The sequence below is a fragment of the Xenopus laevis genome, chromosome 3S (assembly GCF_017654675.1).
Source record: "Xenopus laevis strain J_2021 chromosome 3S, Xenopus_laevis_v10.1, whole genome shotgun sequence".
In the NCBI taxonomy this organism is placed as follows: Eukaryota; Metazoa; Chordata; class Amphibia; order Anura; family Pipidae; genus Xenopus; species Xenopus laevis.
The window spans coordinates 45,971,786-45,987,637 of NC_054376.1; the positions used below are offsets into that span (position 1 = coordinate 45,971,786).

The 15,852-nt window shown below is 40.2% G+C and overlaps 1 protein-coding gene across 1 annotated transcript; it reads right to left on the reverse strand.

Moving 5' to 3' along the window:
• Nucleotides 1-1,243: 1,243 nt before the first annotated feature.
• On the reverse strand, nt 1,244-15,534 carry idh2.S (isocitrate dehydrogenase 2 (NADP+), mitochondrial S homeolog). Its single transcript, NM_001086852.1, is given in 11 exon segments — nt 1,244-1,595; nt 2,436-2,531; nt 2,647-2,744; nt 3,243-3,355; nt 4,604-4,755; nt 4,889-5,025; nt 5,134-5,277; nt 5,372-5,532; nt 7,273-7,438; nt 8,427-8,518; nt 15,268-15,534. Coding segments are annotated over 11 exon segments (1,365 nt in total). The 5' UTR covers nt 15,386-15,534; the 3' UTR covers nt 1,244-1,507.
• Between the last annotated feature and the right edge of the window lie 318 nt (nt 15,535-15,852).

Sequence of the window (15,852 nt, forward strand, 5' to 3'; positions counted from 1 at the left end):
TCTCTTGTTTCAGATACAGTTGGACCAGAGGAAAACATTGATGCCATGGATCGATTTAAGTCACTGACCGCTGCCCACATTTCCTGTCTAATGCTAAACATTTAGTTCAACCCACTACATGGTTCCCCTAATTTTGAAACCTAACCAAATACTTATCTTATTGTATTGACAGTTTAATAAGGTAGAGCTGGGCACACACTAGAAGAGGTACACATTTGGTGATAGTTACCCAACCAGACCACCTAAACACCAAGACAAGTCAGGACGATCCAGATGTTTGGCCCCAGGCCTACCAGAAGAGGAGTATATCAATTGAGTTGATGTTTTCCCTTTTAAAAAAAAAAAAAAAAAAAAAAAAAACCAGCCATGCTGCTTAAAGGAATCCATACAAAGGTAGGTTGAAGGTGGACAGGTTAAAACTAAGTAAGCTTTATCAGAAAGGTTTATATGAAAATGCGCCAGTAAACCCTCAAAGTAATGCTGCTCTGAGTCCTCTGTTAAAAGAAACACAGAATTTCTTACTTTGTACACATTGGCTTCTGTATCAGACTTCCTGTTTTCATCTTAAAGCTCATGGGCTTGAGCATGCTCAGTTTGCTCCTCTCCCCCTCCCTGCTGTAATCTAAGCCCAGAGCTATGAGTGAGCAGGGAGAGACTCAGGCAGGAAGTGATGTCACACCAAGCCAATATGGCAGCTGCTATCCTAAACAAACAGAGAGTTTCTAAAACTGTTTACTCAGGTATGGTAAAGCATTCTATAGAATAAATATGGTGGTATAGCTTGCACTACTGTGGCTAATCTATTGCCAATAATCTGTCTCAGTAGCTTTCCTTCTTTAAGTTGCCAACTTTTTCTGGAGGAGCAAAGCAGGCAGCTTTTATTAGCCCATGTTTGGCCAGCTTAAAGTCAATGAGCCCACCAATGTATAAGCACTCTTATAAGAACAGGCAGTTAACTCTTAAGGCTATTAACACAAAACCCAAAGCTTTTATACATGACTACCTCACTCTCCCCAGTCATAAATCACATGCACAATTTAAAATGAGATAAAAAAAAAAAAGTTTACTGCATTTTAAATGAGGTTTAGTATCCTATAGCAGCCAATCAGCAGTAAACATTTACTGGTCTGAGAGCAGTCACTAGGGTTTACTGTTGCTGGTATAAAGTTTGTACTGTACACCATTCATGTAATGTTACAATTGTTGTGTGACAGTTTGTGTAGAGAAAGACACCTTCTTTCTGGTCTTTACCAATATTTATTTGCTGTACACGGCACCATCAAGGTAAAGAGGTTGTTGACAAAATAAAGGTGTAATAAAAATGTAGGTCCATCACTAAACATAGGCAACTCTAAGGACCAGTCCCATTCAGTTGTGGTTCTTTAAGGTGTTTGAAAATTCATCCAGCATTAAATGGGTTACATTTGTTCCAAAGCCAAGCTATTTTGGCTATTCCTATTTTGAACGGTTAAAAATGAGGTAAAAAAAGTTAATGGGCTATGGTAGGTTAATTCTTTCCAAGTGCTTTATCGAGGTTGTTCTTGATGGCATCCAAAAAGTCTGTTGTGTTTACATAATGTTCATTAAGACGAACGCTGGTGAGAGAAGATAGAAGGCTTTAATTAGGCAAACGTAGCAAGCTAAACTAGACAGGCTTAATGAGTGTAGCCTATTATGTTTACAATATACACCAAACATCTACTAAACAGCAAGCAAGGTCGTTGCACTGTGCACTTTTATAGGTCATTTTCTCCTGCCAATGTACTAGTTAAAAAGATTCTGTCATGATTTTTATGATGTTTTATTTCTAAATTAAACGGTTTACACTGCAAATAATTCACTCTATAATATAAAAAGTAATTCCTGAACCAGCAAGTGTATTTTTTTTTAAGTTGTAATATTGGAGTGTAGACGCCATCTCAGGTCATTTTGTCTGGTCATGAACTTTCAGAAAGAGCCAGCACTTTCTGGAACTGCTTTCTGGCAGGCTGTTGTTTCTCCTACTCAATGTAACTGAATGTGTCGCAGTGGGACAGGGATTTTAATATTGAGTGCTTTTCTTAGATCTACCAGGCAACTGTTATCTGGTTACCTTCCCATTGTTATGCTGATGTGCTGCTGGGGGGGGGGAGGGAGGGAGGGGGGGGATATCACTCCAATTTTGACTACAGCAGTAAAGAGTGATTGAATTTATCAGAGCACAAGTCACACGACTGTGGGCAGCTGAGAAACTGATGTGTCTATATGTCTAGCCCCATGTCAGATTTCAAAATTAAATATAAAAAAAAAAATGTTTGCTCTTTTACAGATTTCAGTGCCGAATTCTGCTGGAGCAGCACTATTAACTGATGCATTTTGAAGAAACATTTTTTCCCATGACAGTATCCTTTTAAGGGAAAAGCTTGGGACATTAAACAAAAGCAAATAGAACTTACTTGCTCATGCCTCCATGAATACAGCCAGCCAAGTCTTTTGTCATGATGCCACTTTCCACAGTCTCCACACAAACCTTTTCAAGTTTTAAAGAGAAGCTGGAAAAGTAAAGATTTCAGATTAGTAGAGGTGAACTGACAGTTTAAAAAAAAAGTAAAGTGCAGCAAAAGGCAGATCTCATTTGTGCATTTGGGAATAGAAACCAGTGCTTACTTTATTAGGTCCTGGTTTCCATCTAGCTTGCCTCTGTGTTCCAAGCCTCTTGTCCAAGCAAAAATACTGGCAATTGGGTTAGTGCTTGTTGGCCTTCCCTGAAATGCAAGGAAGGAAAAAACTCCAAGTTAAGAGACTACAGCCTAGTTACACTTTCACATGATTGTTACCTGGAAATGTGCATCACTGTCATTACCCTTAAGGATAACAACTTTTTCCAAAAATGCACATGGGCAATTCAATATAACAAAATGTGTGGTTCGACTAAATTCATCCATTCTTGCTATAGCTATAACCACAGAATCTCATTCATCAAAACAAAAAGTGATGGTGTAAAGCAATGACCGCGAAGGATTAAAGGGTACAGATCCCCTACATACTGTCACTGCCCAGATGAAAGCCGCTATTATAGGAAAGATTTTATACAACACAAAAGTTGTGGTTTTAAAAAATCTGGTCAAATAAGGGCTATGGGTTTAGCCAGCCTTGTCTAGACAAGTGCAGGCCATCAAATCTCTTCCATTGGGTAGTCACAACTGAGTTGGGTTTCTTAAAGGGACAGATCTACAGCTGGGAAAAAAAAAAAAAAGACTAACCTTTTGATGTTCCCTATAATGGCGAGTGACTGTTCCATGAGCTGCTTCAGCTTCAATTGTCTTTCCATCTGGGCAAACCAGGACTGAGGACATTAAACCAAGGGAACCAAAGCCTAAAGAATAAAGGTAGAATTAAACATGTGCAAAAATATTTTATAGTTGGAAAAAAAATCCACAAGTTGAAACATTCTTCCACAAACGTTCTTACAATAGAACTGTAGGGCTAGCATCAATACAAAAACTACTGCAATATGCGAAACTTTAGTGGGTACATACACACCACAACAAGAGTTTGAGATGCTATGCAGTTTCACACAGCTGACAAAGTTGTCACTTAAGTTGGCCATAGATGTTGAGATTTTTAAAAGATCAGATCCTCATTGTGAGACCACGATCTTCTCAGAACGATCGTAAGAATTTACCATCAACTAAAAAGGCCAATTTGCCAGGAAAACAAAGGGGAGCTGCCTGCTTGGCCCTGCAAACATAGATAGATTGCACTGAGACGACAAAGATTTTTTGACCTGGCCGATCAATTTCCCGACAGATTTTGGCCGAAAAATCGTAAGATGTACGATCGTTCGAGTACCACTAACCGCACGATAATTTCGAAGGATTGGTCGGACTTCCCTAAAATCGGTCGTTCGGCAAGAAGAATCGTCGCGTCTATGGGGAGCTTTATAATTACAATACAGGCTGTATGTGCAGATTGGTTCAATTAACAAATGTTTAAGGGCAGAGACACACGCTCAGATTCGGGGAGATTAGTCACCCAGAAACAAATCTCTTCTTCGGGGCGACTAATCTCCCCAATGGCAATCGGTGCGCTTCGTTGTCCAAAGTCGCCTCATGAGGAAACTTCGGGCGATTTTGGAAAATGAATCGCTCCGAGTGCCATCCCACCGGTGATTTAGATTCTAGTCGGCGGGAGGCAGTTCAGGGAGATTAGTCGCCCCGTAATGCTGCTCAGAGTCCTGGGCATCTGTATTAGGCTACCTTTGGTAGCTCTACCTTCCCTGTTGTAATCTGAGCCCAGAGCTAAGTGAGCAGAGAGAGAGAGAGAGAGACTCAGGCAGGAAGTGATGTCACACCAAGCTAATATTGCATCTGCTATCCTAAACACACAAATGCTATGGCTGTTTACTCAGGTGTGGTAAAGCATTCTACAGAATAAATATAGTGTATAGTGTACTATTGTGAGTAATCTATTGCCAATAAACTGCCTTGGTAAATTTCCTTCTCCTTTAAGCATTTAATAAATTATAGGGACACTTGCTAGGTACAGTGTTTATGCCAATTCACCCATGATGACCACTGCCAGCTTTATCATATGATCTTGCTAGGAATGTACACACGCATACCTTGAGCAAGAATATCTGACTGAACATCTCCATCATAGTTCTTGCAAGCCCAGACAAAGCCTCCAGAAGACTTCAGAACCTGTGCAACCATATCATCAATTAATCGGTGTTCATACCAAATCTTCACTTTGTCAAACTCTGGCTTGTAATGCCTATTTAGAGAGGGTTTTAAACAGTTACAGTACATATACATTATATATATTTATGTTCTCTCGCAGCACAGTTTTTTTTTGGGGGGGGGAGCATCCCCACTGAAAACTCAACAATGAAAAGTTTAGAACATACTTTTCAAAGATGTCCTGGAAGATGTCCTTAAACCTGCCATCATAGGCCTTTAAAATGGTGTTCTTTGTGCTCATATACAGGGGCCACTTCTTCTGTATGGCATACTGAAAGCAGCTGTGAGCAAATCCAGAGATCGACTGCAAGGACACAATAAAACTTAATTTAAGCCAAATGAATCAATTTCAGAAAAAGCTTGCTAATATAATGCATTTAGATGGCACATTAGACATAATATTGTAAGATACCTCATCTGTGTTGTACATGCCCATGCCGACACCTCCAGCAGGAAACTTAAACACTTCCCATTCCTTTGTGGCAGTCCCATTTGCTGGGGTAAAGACCATTTTGAAAGTTCCAGCCTGATCAACCACGAAGTCTGTAGCTTTGTACTGAAAAATATACAACAACACAAGACATGTATGCAATGATACAGTGGCGAAAATATTTTCTACTGTAGAATACTTTATACCATATTAAGCTTACCTGATCGCCGTGGGCATGTCTGCCAATGGTAATGGCTTGTGTCCAGCCAGGTACCAGACGAGGAATATTCTTGCAAATAATTGGCTCACGGAATACTGTTCCGCCCAATATGTTCCTGACTGTACCATTGGGACTCTTCCACATCTTTTTTAGCTTAAACTCTAGAAGGGACCATATCACTCAATTAGATTTTATACTATAACATGCTACATACTATATACTATAACATGTCATTTTTAAATAGAAAAGCTTTGGAAAAATAGATTAGTCACTTGTGTATACATAGGAAAGTAAGCAATTTAAGTATTGCTGCTGCCATAGTCATGGCAAAGATTTTTGCTTTTTGAAATATACAGCCACCGTAACCAGAGGTCATATCTATAATTCATAATCAGAGGATTTAAAGTTAGTTTATTTTACAAGACCAAAAAAAAATGGACAACCCTTACTGGTTCTCAGTGATTTGAATGGGAACCAGTTGACACTTCATAGAGGTGGTTTGCAAACTAGTCAGATGCACATGTATCCGTGTCTCTTTCTACTGAACTCAATGGGAGGTGGCAGGCGTGGTTTTGGGTGCTTCTCCACTAATATATGTTGGAGAAAATGTCCTAAGTGCCAGAAGCTTAGTTGTTTTTAGATTGTTCACCATAAACATACTTTTTTCAATTGCTTTCCAGCTTTTATTCTTTACCGTTCTCTTAACATTTTAAGTTTAATGTTCGTGTATCTGGTGTTTGTCAGGCAGCTCAGTGATACAGGAGAATTGTGAACTGTTGTAATTTGCTACATCTAGTCGATACAATTAGTTGATACATTTCTCAGCAGCATGTGTGCAATATTAGCAACTATTGTATCAATAGCTGCCTTTACTGAAACTCAGGGATCCCCCCCCCCTCCCATAGCTGCTTTAGAAGGTGAACAATTAAACTTCAATAATAAATAGAAAATAGAAAGTAATTGGAAAATCGCCATCTTCTGGCGCATGCGCAGTAGGAGCATTTACCGGTACGGATCTATTGCGCAAGTCACAAAGTATTCTGACTTACGGCGCATGCGCAGTAGATCCGTACCGGTAAATGCTCCTACTGCGCATGCGCCAGAAGATGCCGATTAATCCAGGAAAAAGACCGCTCGGGAGAAGATGGCGCATGTGGACTCCGTGGACAGGACCTGCGCAGAGGGGTGTGTAACAAGTTAGGGGTGTTTGCCCGGAAGGACAGGTAGGCCAGAGGGGAGGAGGGAGGGCGGCAACACAGGGGAGGGATTTTTACGCCTAGGGGGTTGAATTCTCCTTTAACAGTAATCATCAACGGACTATTAAAGGAGAAAGAAAGTTACCAAAGCAGTTTATTGCCAATAGATTAGCCACAATAGTCCAAGCTATAAGACTATTTATTCTGCAGAATGCTTTACCATACCCGAGTAAACAGCTCTAGAATTTCTCTCTGTTTGTTTAGCTGCCATATTAGTTTGCTGTGACATCACTTGAGTCTCTCCCTGCTCATTTATAGCGCTGGGCTCAGATTACAGCAAGGAGGGGAGGGGGGATAGGGAGAGGAGCAAACTGAGCATGCTCAAGCCCTAGCCCTGGAGGTTTAAGCTGAAAACAGGAATTCTGATACAGAAGCCCATGTGTACACAATAGAAGGAAAGAAAATGCTGTATTTCTTTTGACAGAGTACTCAGAGTAGCATTACTTTGAGGGTTTACTGATGTATTTATATAGACCTTTCTGATAAAGCTTATTTAATTTTAGCCTTTCCTTCTCATTTAAGGAAAAGGGAACATCTGTATTTTTCTGTGTATGAAAGAAATTTACCAAACTGACATTTTGGTGTAATTTTATCACTGCAATACTGTTGTACTCTGCTTCTATCAAAGAATAATTCTGCTCATACCTTCAACTCTTGCCTCATCAGGAGTAATAGTAGCACATTTCACAGCAACATTGTATTTCAGAGTGGCCAGTGCAGAGTCTATGGTGACCTGGTCATCTGTTTGGTCACGGTATGGAAGACCAAGATCAAAGTATTTCAGCTCAACATCTACATTCGACAGGATCAACTAAAGATTAAAAAAAAAAAAAACAGATTTAGATTGAAGAAGCATACAAACAATTCTGTCATTCTGTTGGTCAGTGGGGCACTGCAAGCTGACTGGCAAGTGAATTCATGTTGAATAAGGGGGGGGGGGTGTTACCGCCATGATATAAGTAAGTGCAGCCCCAACATAATTATATTTGTGTAGAACTGTTTTATATAGATGCTTGCAGGACCTTCAGCTTTCAGTAAATTGGTCTTTAAGGCTGTGTAAAGAAACAATTCAATGTATGTTAAAGGGGAACTATCACGAAAATTTTATATAAAATTCCTCAAACTGAAGAAATAAGTTTCTAAATACAACCAATTAAATATTCTGCATTGTTTCGGAAATCATCAAGTTTATATTCACTATTCTCTCAGCATCTGTTTCTCTTCATTCTGTCTTCATGTAGCAGTTGGGTGTTAGATGAATGATCCAATATCTTATAGGGGGGCTTCCTTTCCTAGCAGATGAATTAGAGCTCACTTAAATAACGGATTTCAGTACAAACAAAATAACTGCCTTTTGCACAAATTCTGCATGTAGAGAGACATGATGTCTGGTGATTTTAATAGAGTGAGCTCTAATACATCTTAGGCAAAAGGAGCCCCCCTATACGATATATTGGATCATTCATCTGACAACCAACTGCTGCATGAAGACAGAATGAAGAGAAATAGATGCCGAGAGAGGAATAGTGAAGATAAACGTGATTATTTCAGAAACAATACATAAGATGTAATGGATTGTATTTAGAAAGTTTCTTATTTCAGTATTCTTATTTTTGTGCTAGTTCCCCTTTAACATATAAAGTGTAAATTAATCTGTCTCTAAATGATTACTTGGAGTTTGAATATCTTCAGCACAGGTATATGCAAACGTAATCAACTGTGTGTTAATGCCATGGGTGAGGGTAGTCTTTCTGGACTTTCTGGAAGTTTTTTTGCAAATCCATAAAACCGAATGTTACCTTCTCCTTTATAAATTCCCAGATGATACGGGTCATCTCATCACCATCCATCTCCACAACCGGATTGGCCACCTTGATACGTTTATCAGCATCTATAGAAGCAGAACAATGGGAAAGTTACGTTTACATCATCTATGTGTGAGGCTTAAAAGCAGATTTTGAAAAGCTTTTGGATAGTAGCCATCTTTGGCAGCCCAACATGTGCCCAGACTTCTTCCCCAACTCAGAACAGGGCTATAGACTCGATACTGACAGAACACAGCTATATCTTTTTAAAACAAATGCCTAATTATGGTGGGTGAAAATGCACATCATACAGCCGCCAAAACATTATGTACACAATATAAGGCATATTGAAGGGGTTGATCACCTCGGAGTTAACTTTTTGTATGATGTGGAGAGTGATATTCTCAGACAATTTGCAATTGGTTTTCATTTATTATTAGGGATGCACTGAATCCAGAATTCGGTTCGGGATTCTGCCTTTTTCAGCAGGATTTGGATTCGGCCGAATCCTTCTGCCTGGCTGAACCGAATCCGCATATGTAAATTAGGGGTAGGGAGGGAAATCACGTGACTTTTTGTCATAAAACAAGGAAGTAAAAAATGTTTTCCCCTTTCCACTCCTAATTTGCATATGCAAATTAGGGTCTGGATTCGATTCGTCATTCGGCCGAATCTTTGGCAAAGGGTTCGGCCAAATCCAAAAAAGTGGATTCAGTGCATACCTATTTATTATATGTGGTTTGAGTTATTTGGCTTTGTTTTCAGCAATCTGGTTACTAGGATCCAAATTACCCTAGTAACCACATATTAATTTTAAGAAGACTGGAATGTAAATACCCCTATTCTGAAAGCTGGAAAGTCAAAACAAGGCAAATAGTTAAAAAAATTCAAAAATTCAAAAAAAAAAAAAAAACTACAAAAAATAATGAAGACAATTGCTTAGAAATGGCCGTTCAAGAACATACAAGCAGTTAACTTAAAGGGGAACCACCCTTTTAAAGTCGCTAAACTGTTTCCATTTCAGCTTTTACGATGCCTAGGCAAGGGAGTTTTTGTGACTGGTCATTTATGTGAAATTTGTTCCATTAATTGCATCAATAAATGCAACTGTTAAATGTGGTTAACAATTTATTATTTTAGGAACAAGCAATACGACCACTGTGCTTAGAGAGGAGACTGTATGTAGACACACAGTTGTTGGTTGCCTCTTAGCATAAAGTATTTAGAATAGTTATGTATGCATTGTTGCTATATTTTAGGCCAGTGCATTGTTACACCAATTGTAAGGGCAGCTGTATTTTAGTTTGCACATAGGGTTGCCACCTGGCCAATAAAAATGATGGTTGATCCCAATATTATTAATAGGGAAAAAAGATAAATATATAGATAGGCGGTATTTTTTTCCAGAAAAGGTGGCAACCCTATTTGCACACCTTCTCTAGAGTTAAAGGTGGCCATAGACGTAACAATTACGATCTTTCTTGGAAAAGATCTTTCCAAGAAAGATCGTTCGTTTCAATACACACGTGTAGAGCTGAATCGGTAGATATACGGGAAGAAACAATAGAATTCTACCTGTATCTGACGATTCAGCACTAACAATGGGCAATGTTTGGGTCCCTTCAAAGGCACCCGATCAAAATTTTCCCTCCAGCCCGATCGACGAGCCGACCGATATCCAAGTCTTCTGCAGATATTGGTCGGCTCCTTTTCCACCATACACGCAACGAATATCGGACGAAAATTCGTTTTGTACGATATTAGCTGTGCGTCTATGGCTAAGCGTGGAAAGTGCTGTACCAGCATAGAAACATCACTTTTCTGAGATATCCACTGTTGCTAGTTACACTGCATTCCAAAATCTTATGTTATGCTTAACACAATTCAAGTGGTTTCACCTCTGGGGGAGCTGAATGTGAACCTAAACAGGTCCAGTCCAGGCCAAGCAAGAGTAAAGCTGAATGTTCAGCACTGATTAAAGTTTTTTCCTTGCATAATGCAAGCCTACCAAGTACACATATACAATGTTTAGACATTGTATGATTGTGTTCAAATTAGTATGAAGTACGATCGGAAGTCCCTTCCCTCAGCTGCACCCCATTACGTTGTGAGATTAATAGCAGCTCATTATGTAGAGGCTTATCAGGAGACTAATTTGTTGCTACATTGCTTGTAGGGCTAATAAGTCACATTCATTGAACTAATGTTGACAAAAGCAGGTAAACTGTCCCATTAACAACCCATGTAGTGAGACTATATTGAAACCTAGATTTTGGCCAGCATTCTACAAGGAGATAGAATTCATTTAAACCTAAGTAAAGTAACAGTGATTAGCACATGTTTGCATTACAAAATAAAGTGTGCCTACCATCGTTCTGGGCTTTCAAAAGAGAGTGGTAATTCTTTGTATATTGGGTCTGAAACGGTTATAGAGACCCAAGCATTCATATTTAGGATTTTTATATTTGTATTGTAGGACAAATGTGAGGAGAATACATTGTGAAGAGCAACATTTGAGTTCAGTTTTGCATCTTGGGCCAGAAAGTCATGTAACTAGGGATGGGCGAATTTAACCTGTTTTGATTTGCCAAAATGCCAAAAAAAACATTTGACGTGCAGCAAAAATATTTTCCCAATTGAAGTCTGTGGGCATCAGTCTATGGGCGTCATTTCCGCACTGAAACAGTAAAAAAAAATAAAATAAAATAAAAAAAAAATAATCGCTCATCCCTACAGTCGAATGAATCTATAAAAGTCTGAAATCTCCATAAAACTGGTGGGACTCTTCCATTTAGCTACAATAGCATTAGTGAACTTTAAGCCTAATGTCGTGGGTTAAATTGGGTCCAACTCACAACTGGAGTTCCAATTCATCCCAAAACATTGTGATAAAAAAAAAAATGGGAAAGACTTGCCAACTGTTTCCAAGAAGTAGGATCACAGAATTGTAACAATGCTGCATTTAAAGTTTTTGGATTTTATTATACTGCACATGTTTTATGTCTGGGCATGGTGATGTTAGGCTTGTGTGATTGCTCACCTATAAAAATCCCACAATCTAGATCAGTTCTTGTGCTAGTGTTTCTGTCAGGGAGTCAGGAACTCAGCAGTTAAGTATGACAGGGACATTTCATTTCAGACAGCTTGTCCAGATCTTTGTATAAATTTAGCTTAGATTTACTAAAGAGGCCAAAGACCCATAGAATCTATTTAGCCAAACTGTATAGGCAAGCATGAAATGTGTAAATCAATCTCTAAAAACGCTACTATTTTTCAGTAAATCAGACATTTGAGGAAAAAACTCAAGCACTTTGTGATGAAGGGAAAATCTCAGAAAAGGAACATTTACACAAAAGACAACTTCAATAAATAAGTGGCTAGTTTTCTATTTATATCACTTTCTTTTAGGAACTATAAAGTCTTGAAGGATATGATATTCTTACTTATGCAATATTTGGTTGTTGTGGTTCTGTAAATTAACTTTTTAAATCGTCATCCCATAAGCACAGATAGGAAGGGCAGTGCATATAAAAAAAAGTGTCAAATATTTCTTCACACAAGATGAACAAATTAAGAGACCGGCAGTTTATAAAATGTTACCAAAACATTTAAAAGCAAGGTAGTAAACTATGATTGTTACACTGTAGAAACGCAACTATTAAAACAAACCGGGTGTAAAGTCAGTACACATCAATTAAAGGGATACTGTCATGAGAAAAAATTTTTTTTTCAAAATGAATCAGTTAATAGTGCTGCTCCAGCAGAATTCTTCACTGAAATCCATTTCTCAAAAGAGCAAACAGATTTTTTTATATTCAATTTTGAAATCTGACATGGAGCTAGAGATATTGTCAATTTCCCAGCTGCCCCTGGTCATGTGACTTGTGCTCTGATAAACTTCAATCACTCTTTACTGCTGTACTGCAAGTTGGAATGATATCACACCCTCCCTTTTTCCCCCCAGCAGCCAAACAAAAGAACAATGGGAAGGTAACCAGATAACAGCTCCCTAACACAAGATAACAGCTGCCTGGTAAATCTAAGAACAACACTCAATAGTAAAAACCCATGTCTCACTGAGACACATTCAGTTACATTGAGAAGGAAAAACAGCAGCCTGCCAGAAAGCATTTCTCTCCTAAAGTGCAGGCTCAAGTCACATGACCAGGGGCAGCTGGGAAATGTCTAGCCCCATGTCAGATTTCAAAATTGAATATAAAAAAATCTGTTTGCTCTTTTGACAGTATCCCTTTAATACACATTTTTTTCCAGAGCTGCCTGCTACTTTAGCACTTATTTCCAAAGCTGACTTGACTTCTGTAGGATATCCAGAATACAATTTACTTGACGTTTTAGCCAAATGCCCGGTATTACTCTGTAAAAAGACCAACTGCATAATGGGATTTTTGCAATGGTCACGGGGCTTTTAATACAGTAGCGTCACTTGCAGTAATGAAAGGTCTCTGGATACAAGTAATATTTACTAGGCCACAGCCTTGCTTTGTGTTGAGAAAGCTCTGAAGGTCAAACAGATACAGTGTCAAGCTGCTGATGAGATTAGAGAACATGCAACTGTTCACTGTTTGGAAAGCGATAGAAACAAGTCTGTTGATAATCATTAACCTGGTTTATCATTATTCTAGAAAACATGGTATAGGAATTCCATCAGTAAAGCGTTCTATAGCTATAGACTTGATTTGGGATTAGTGCCTTAAACATGAACATGGATTCTAAAACCAGGCAACTCCACTCCGTATTCTACTAAAGAAATGCCGAGGATAAATGCTCATTACTTGTTTGTCTTGTCACCAGGTTTCTTGGGCTGTGCTATTTAAACTTCAAATACTTTCCATTTAACATTAAGTCACATGCCCAGAGACAGCAACTGCCTGCTGAGTTAACCATTGGTGGCCTTTCACACGCAAAAGTGATTTCAAGATAGATATATATGGATTATCTATTTTTTAGCAAGCTTTTTTACAAATTCCACATACTATATTCCCTCCCTTAATAAAACTATACAAGTAATTAGGAGTGCTTTACCCCAGTGCCGGGCCGAGTCGGCTGTGCGCCCTAGGCAACCCAGCCGACTATGTTGCTATCTTCCACGAGTGTGCGCGCAAACAGGCGCGTGCACATGCACGAAGCAGCGCGCGTACATGAAGTCGAATGAGTGGCTGGAATTGCTGCCGCAGGTAGGGACACGGGTCCGAACTAGGGGAAATCCGACAGAAGAGGTACCGTGCCTGGCGCCCCTTCAACTTTGCGCCCTAAGCACGTGCCTCTTCTGCCTACCCCTAGTTCCGGCCCTGCTTTACCCTCTTATGTAGATTCCAGGTGCTAAACCGGAAGACCCTTGCCTGCTTTTTGGGTCAACTGCTACATCAGGACCTGATAGGGAACTGAAGCCTGTCTGTGCTTGTGTGACTGCAGGGCTGTGATTGGCTGTCCCCCTCCTACTGTGCTTCTGGCAGGGACAGTTAGGACACGCCCACCCCTCATTTGAAACACAGACAGGGACCAGAGAACATCTATAGGCAGCACCAATAAAGGCGCTTTTTTTAAAGATAATATTTTTTAATGATGATATAAAGATAATAGCACCATGTAAAAGCAACATCATATATTACTTAGAATTGCCTACAAAATTTGTTTTTTTTTCATTTATCCTATACTCCTTTAAGTCTTACTGTATCTACCTCTGCCACACACAACAGTTGTAATGCAATTTAGGAAAGAGTGTTTGCTAGTTTCATGGGTTGCCAGAAACACGACTACAAATCACAGACCAGGGTTTCTGTTGAAACTATGGAACTGGGTGACACCCTCTGAAGGATTATGGCCCCTAGCCAGACCAAGGGCTACATCAGGCCTGTCCTAAACAGACAACCAGTCCAATAATTAGTGACTATAAATCATGTTATCGCAGCCATACATCACTTTTTGGTAAAAATCAATACGACCTAAAGAGAATAATCTTAATTTAGGATATGGGGCTAAGGTTATATGAGAAAGGACTAATGCAACAGAAAGCAGTAATGTGCACGCTACTGGGCAGAAGTAAGGAATGAACAAGAGTAAAGGAATACTGCGCTTGCTCCATATACAGTGTCCATCAGAACTTCCACTGTGCCTGAACCAGTAAGATCTGCCCCGTGGGCAGGGTCTTCCCACTTTCTAAATCGGTAATAGGATAAGAAAGGGCAAACGGGTTAACTGTTCTCAAAGTCCGCGTGACATTATACAGGGTCAGAGCGTTACAGTGTGACCTTTGCTAGTGACAGATGAAATGTTACAGATGATCCTCCCGAGAGCTGGAGAAATCCTCTCACCGCCAGGAAGGGTATTAGGCAGCCGGGAGGCCCTAAACACAAGGACAAAAGACTGACCTGGAATGAATGGGCTCTAACAAGCACAACCACAGGACACCCCATTCCCACAGAAAAAGAGCAATAACAAAGTCACTAAAGTCCTCTCATCACCCAGCACACAATGAAAGCCATTTCTAAGCGATACTATTATCATTGCACTCATCTATCTGTAGGAAGGCCAGGACCTGTTCTGCAGGATTACAGCACAACAACAGGACAGATACTTGGATACAAGAGGTGCAAGCAAGTGTCACTGGAGCGCAAGAAGTGCGGGAAGAGACTCTAGTGCAAGTGCGGGAAGAGACTCTAGTGCAAGTGCGGGAAGAGATTGTAGTGCAAGTGCGGGAAGAGATTGTAGTGCAAGTGTAAGAAGAGATTCTGGTGCAGGAAGATATTGTAGTGCAAGTGTAGGAAGAGATTGTAGTGCAAGTTTGGGAAGGGATGAGGGCACAAGGGTCACTTACAGTTTCGTTGTTGCTGCAGCTGTTGGCTGAGGGCCGGGGCGAGCACACCAGGGTTCTTGCCCAAGGCGGTAGCGGATGCTCTGCAGAGGGAACTAACAGCACGCAGATAACCTGCCATTATTTTGAGTTACTGGTAGAGAGATAACAAGGCAGATGGAGGCGAGAAGACAAGTGTACAGAACCCCAGTGGGTGAGAGAAAAGAAGCTTCCCCCTTTTACTTCTCGTGTGTAAGCTTCTTTCTCACCCTCGCGCCGCCCGGCTTGAAGAGTGCCTATGTCAGCAGCGCAGCTTTTTATATGTCGAGTGACGTCAGGCACGGGCTGGTGGGACGGGTAGAGTGATCGATGTGGGCGGGAATAGTAAGAACCGGCGCGCGCTTGTCCTATTTTTTCCTTCATTCATATCGGTGCAGTTGAAGGTGAATGACTAGGCGCGTTATAGCGCAGCAGCAACACTGTCAGCGAGTGCACTGACTGTCTGTGTGTTCTGCTTTAGGGATTCCCAGTTTCCCACTGACACATTTTTGGGTCCACCTGTGAGACACATAGGCCTTTTGACAATCCCACTCCTTCCTCGTGCAATGG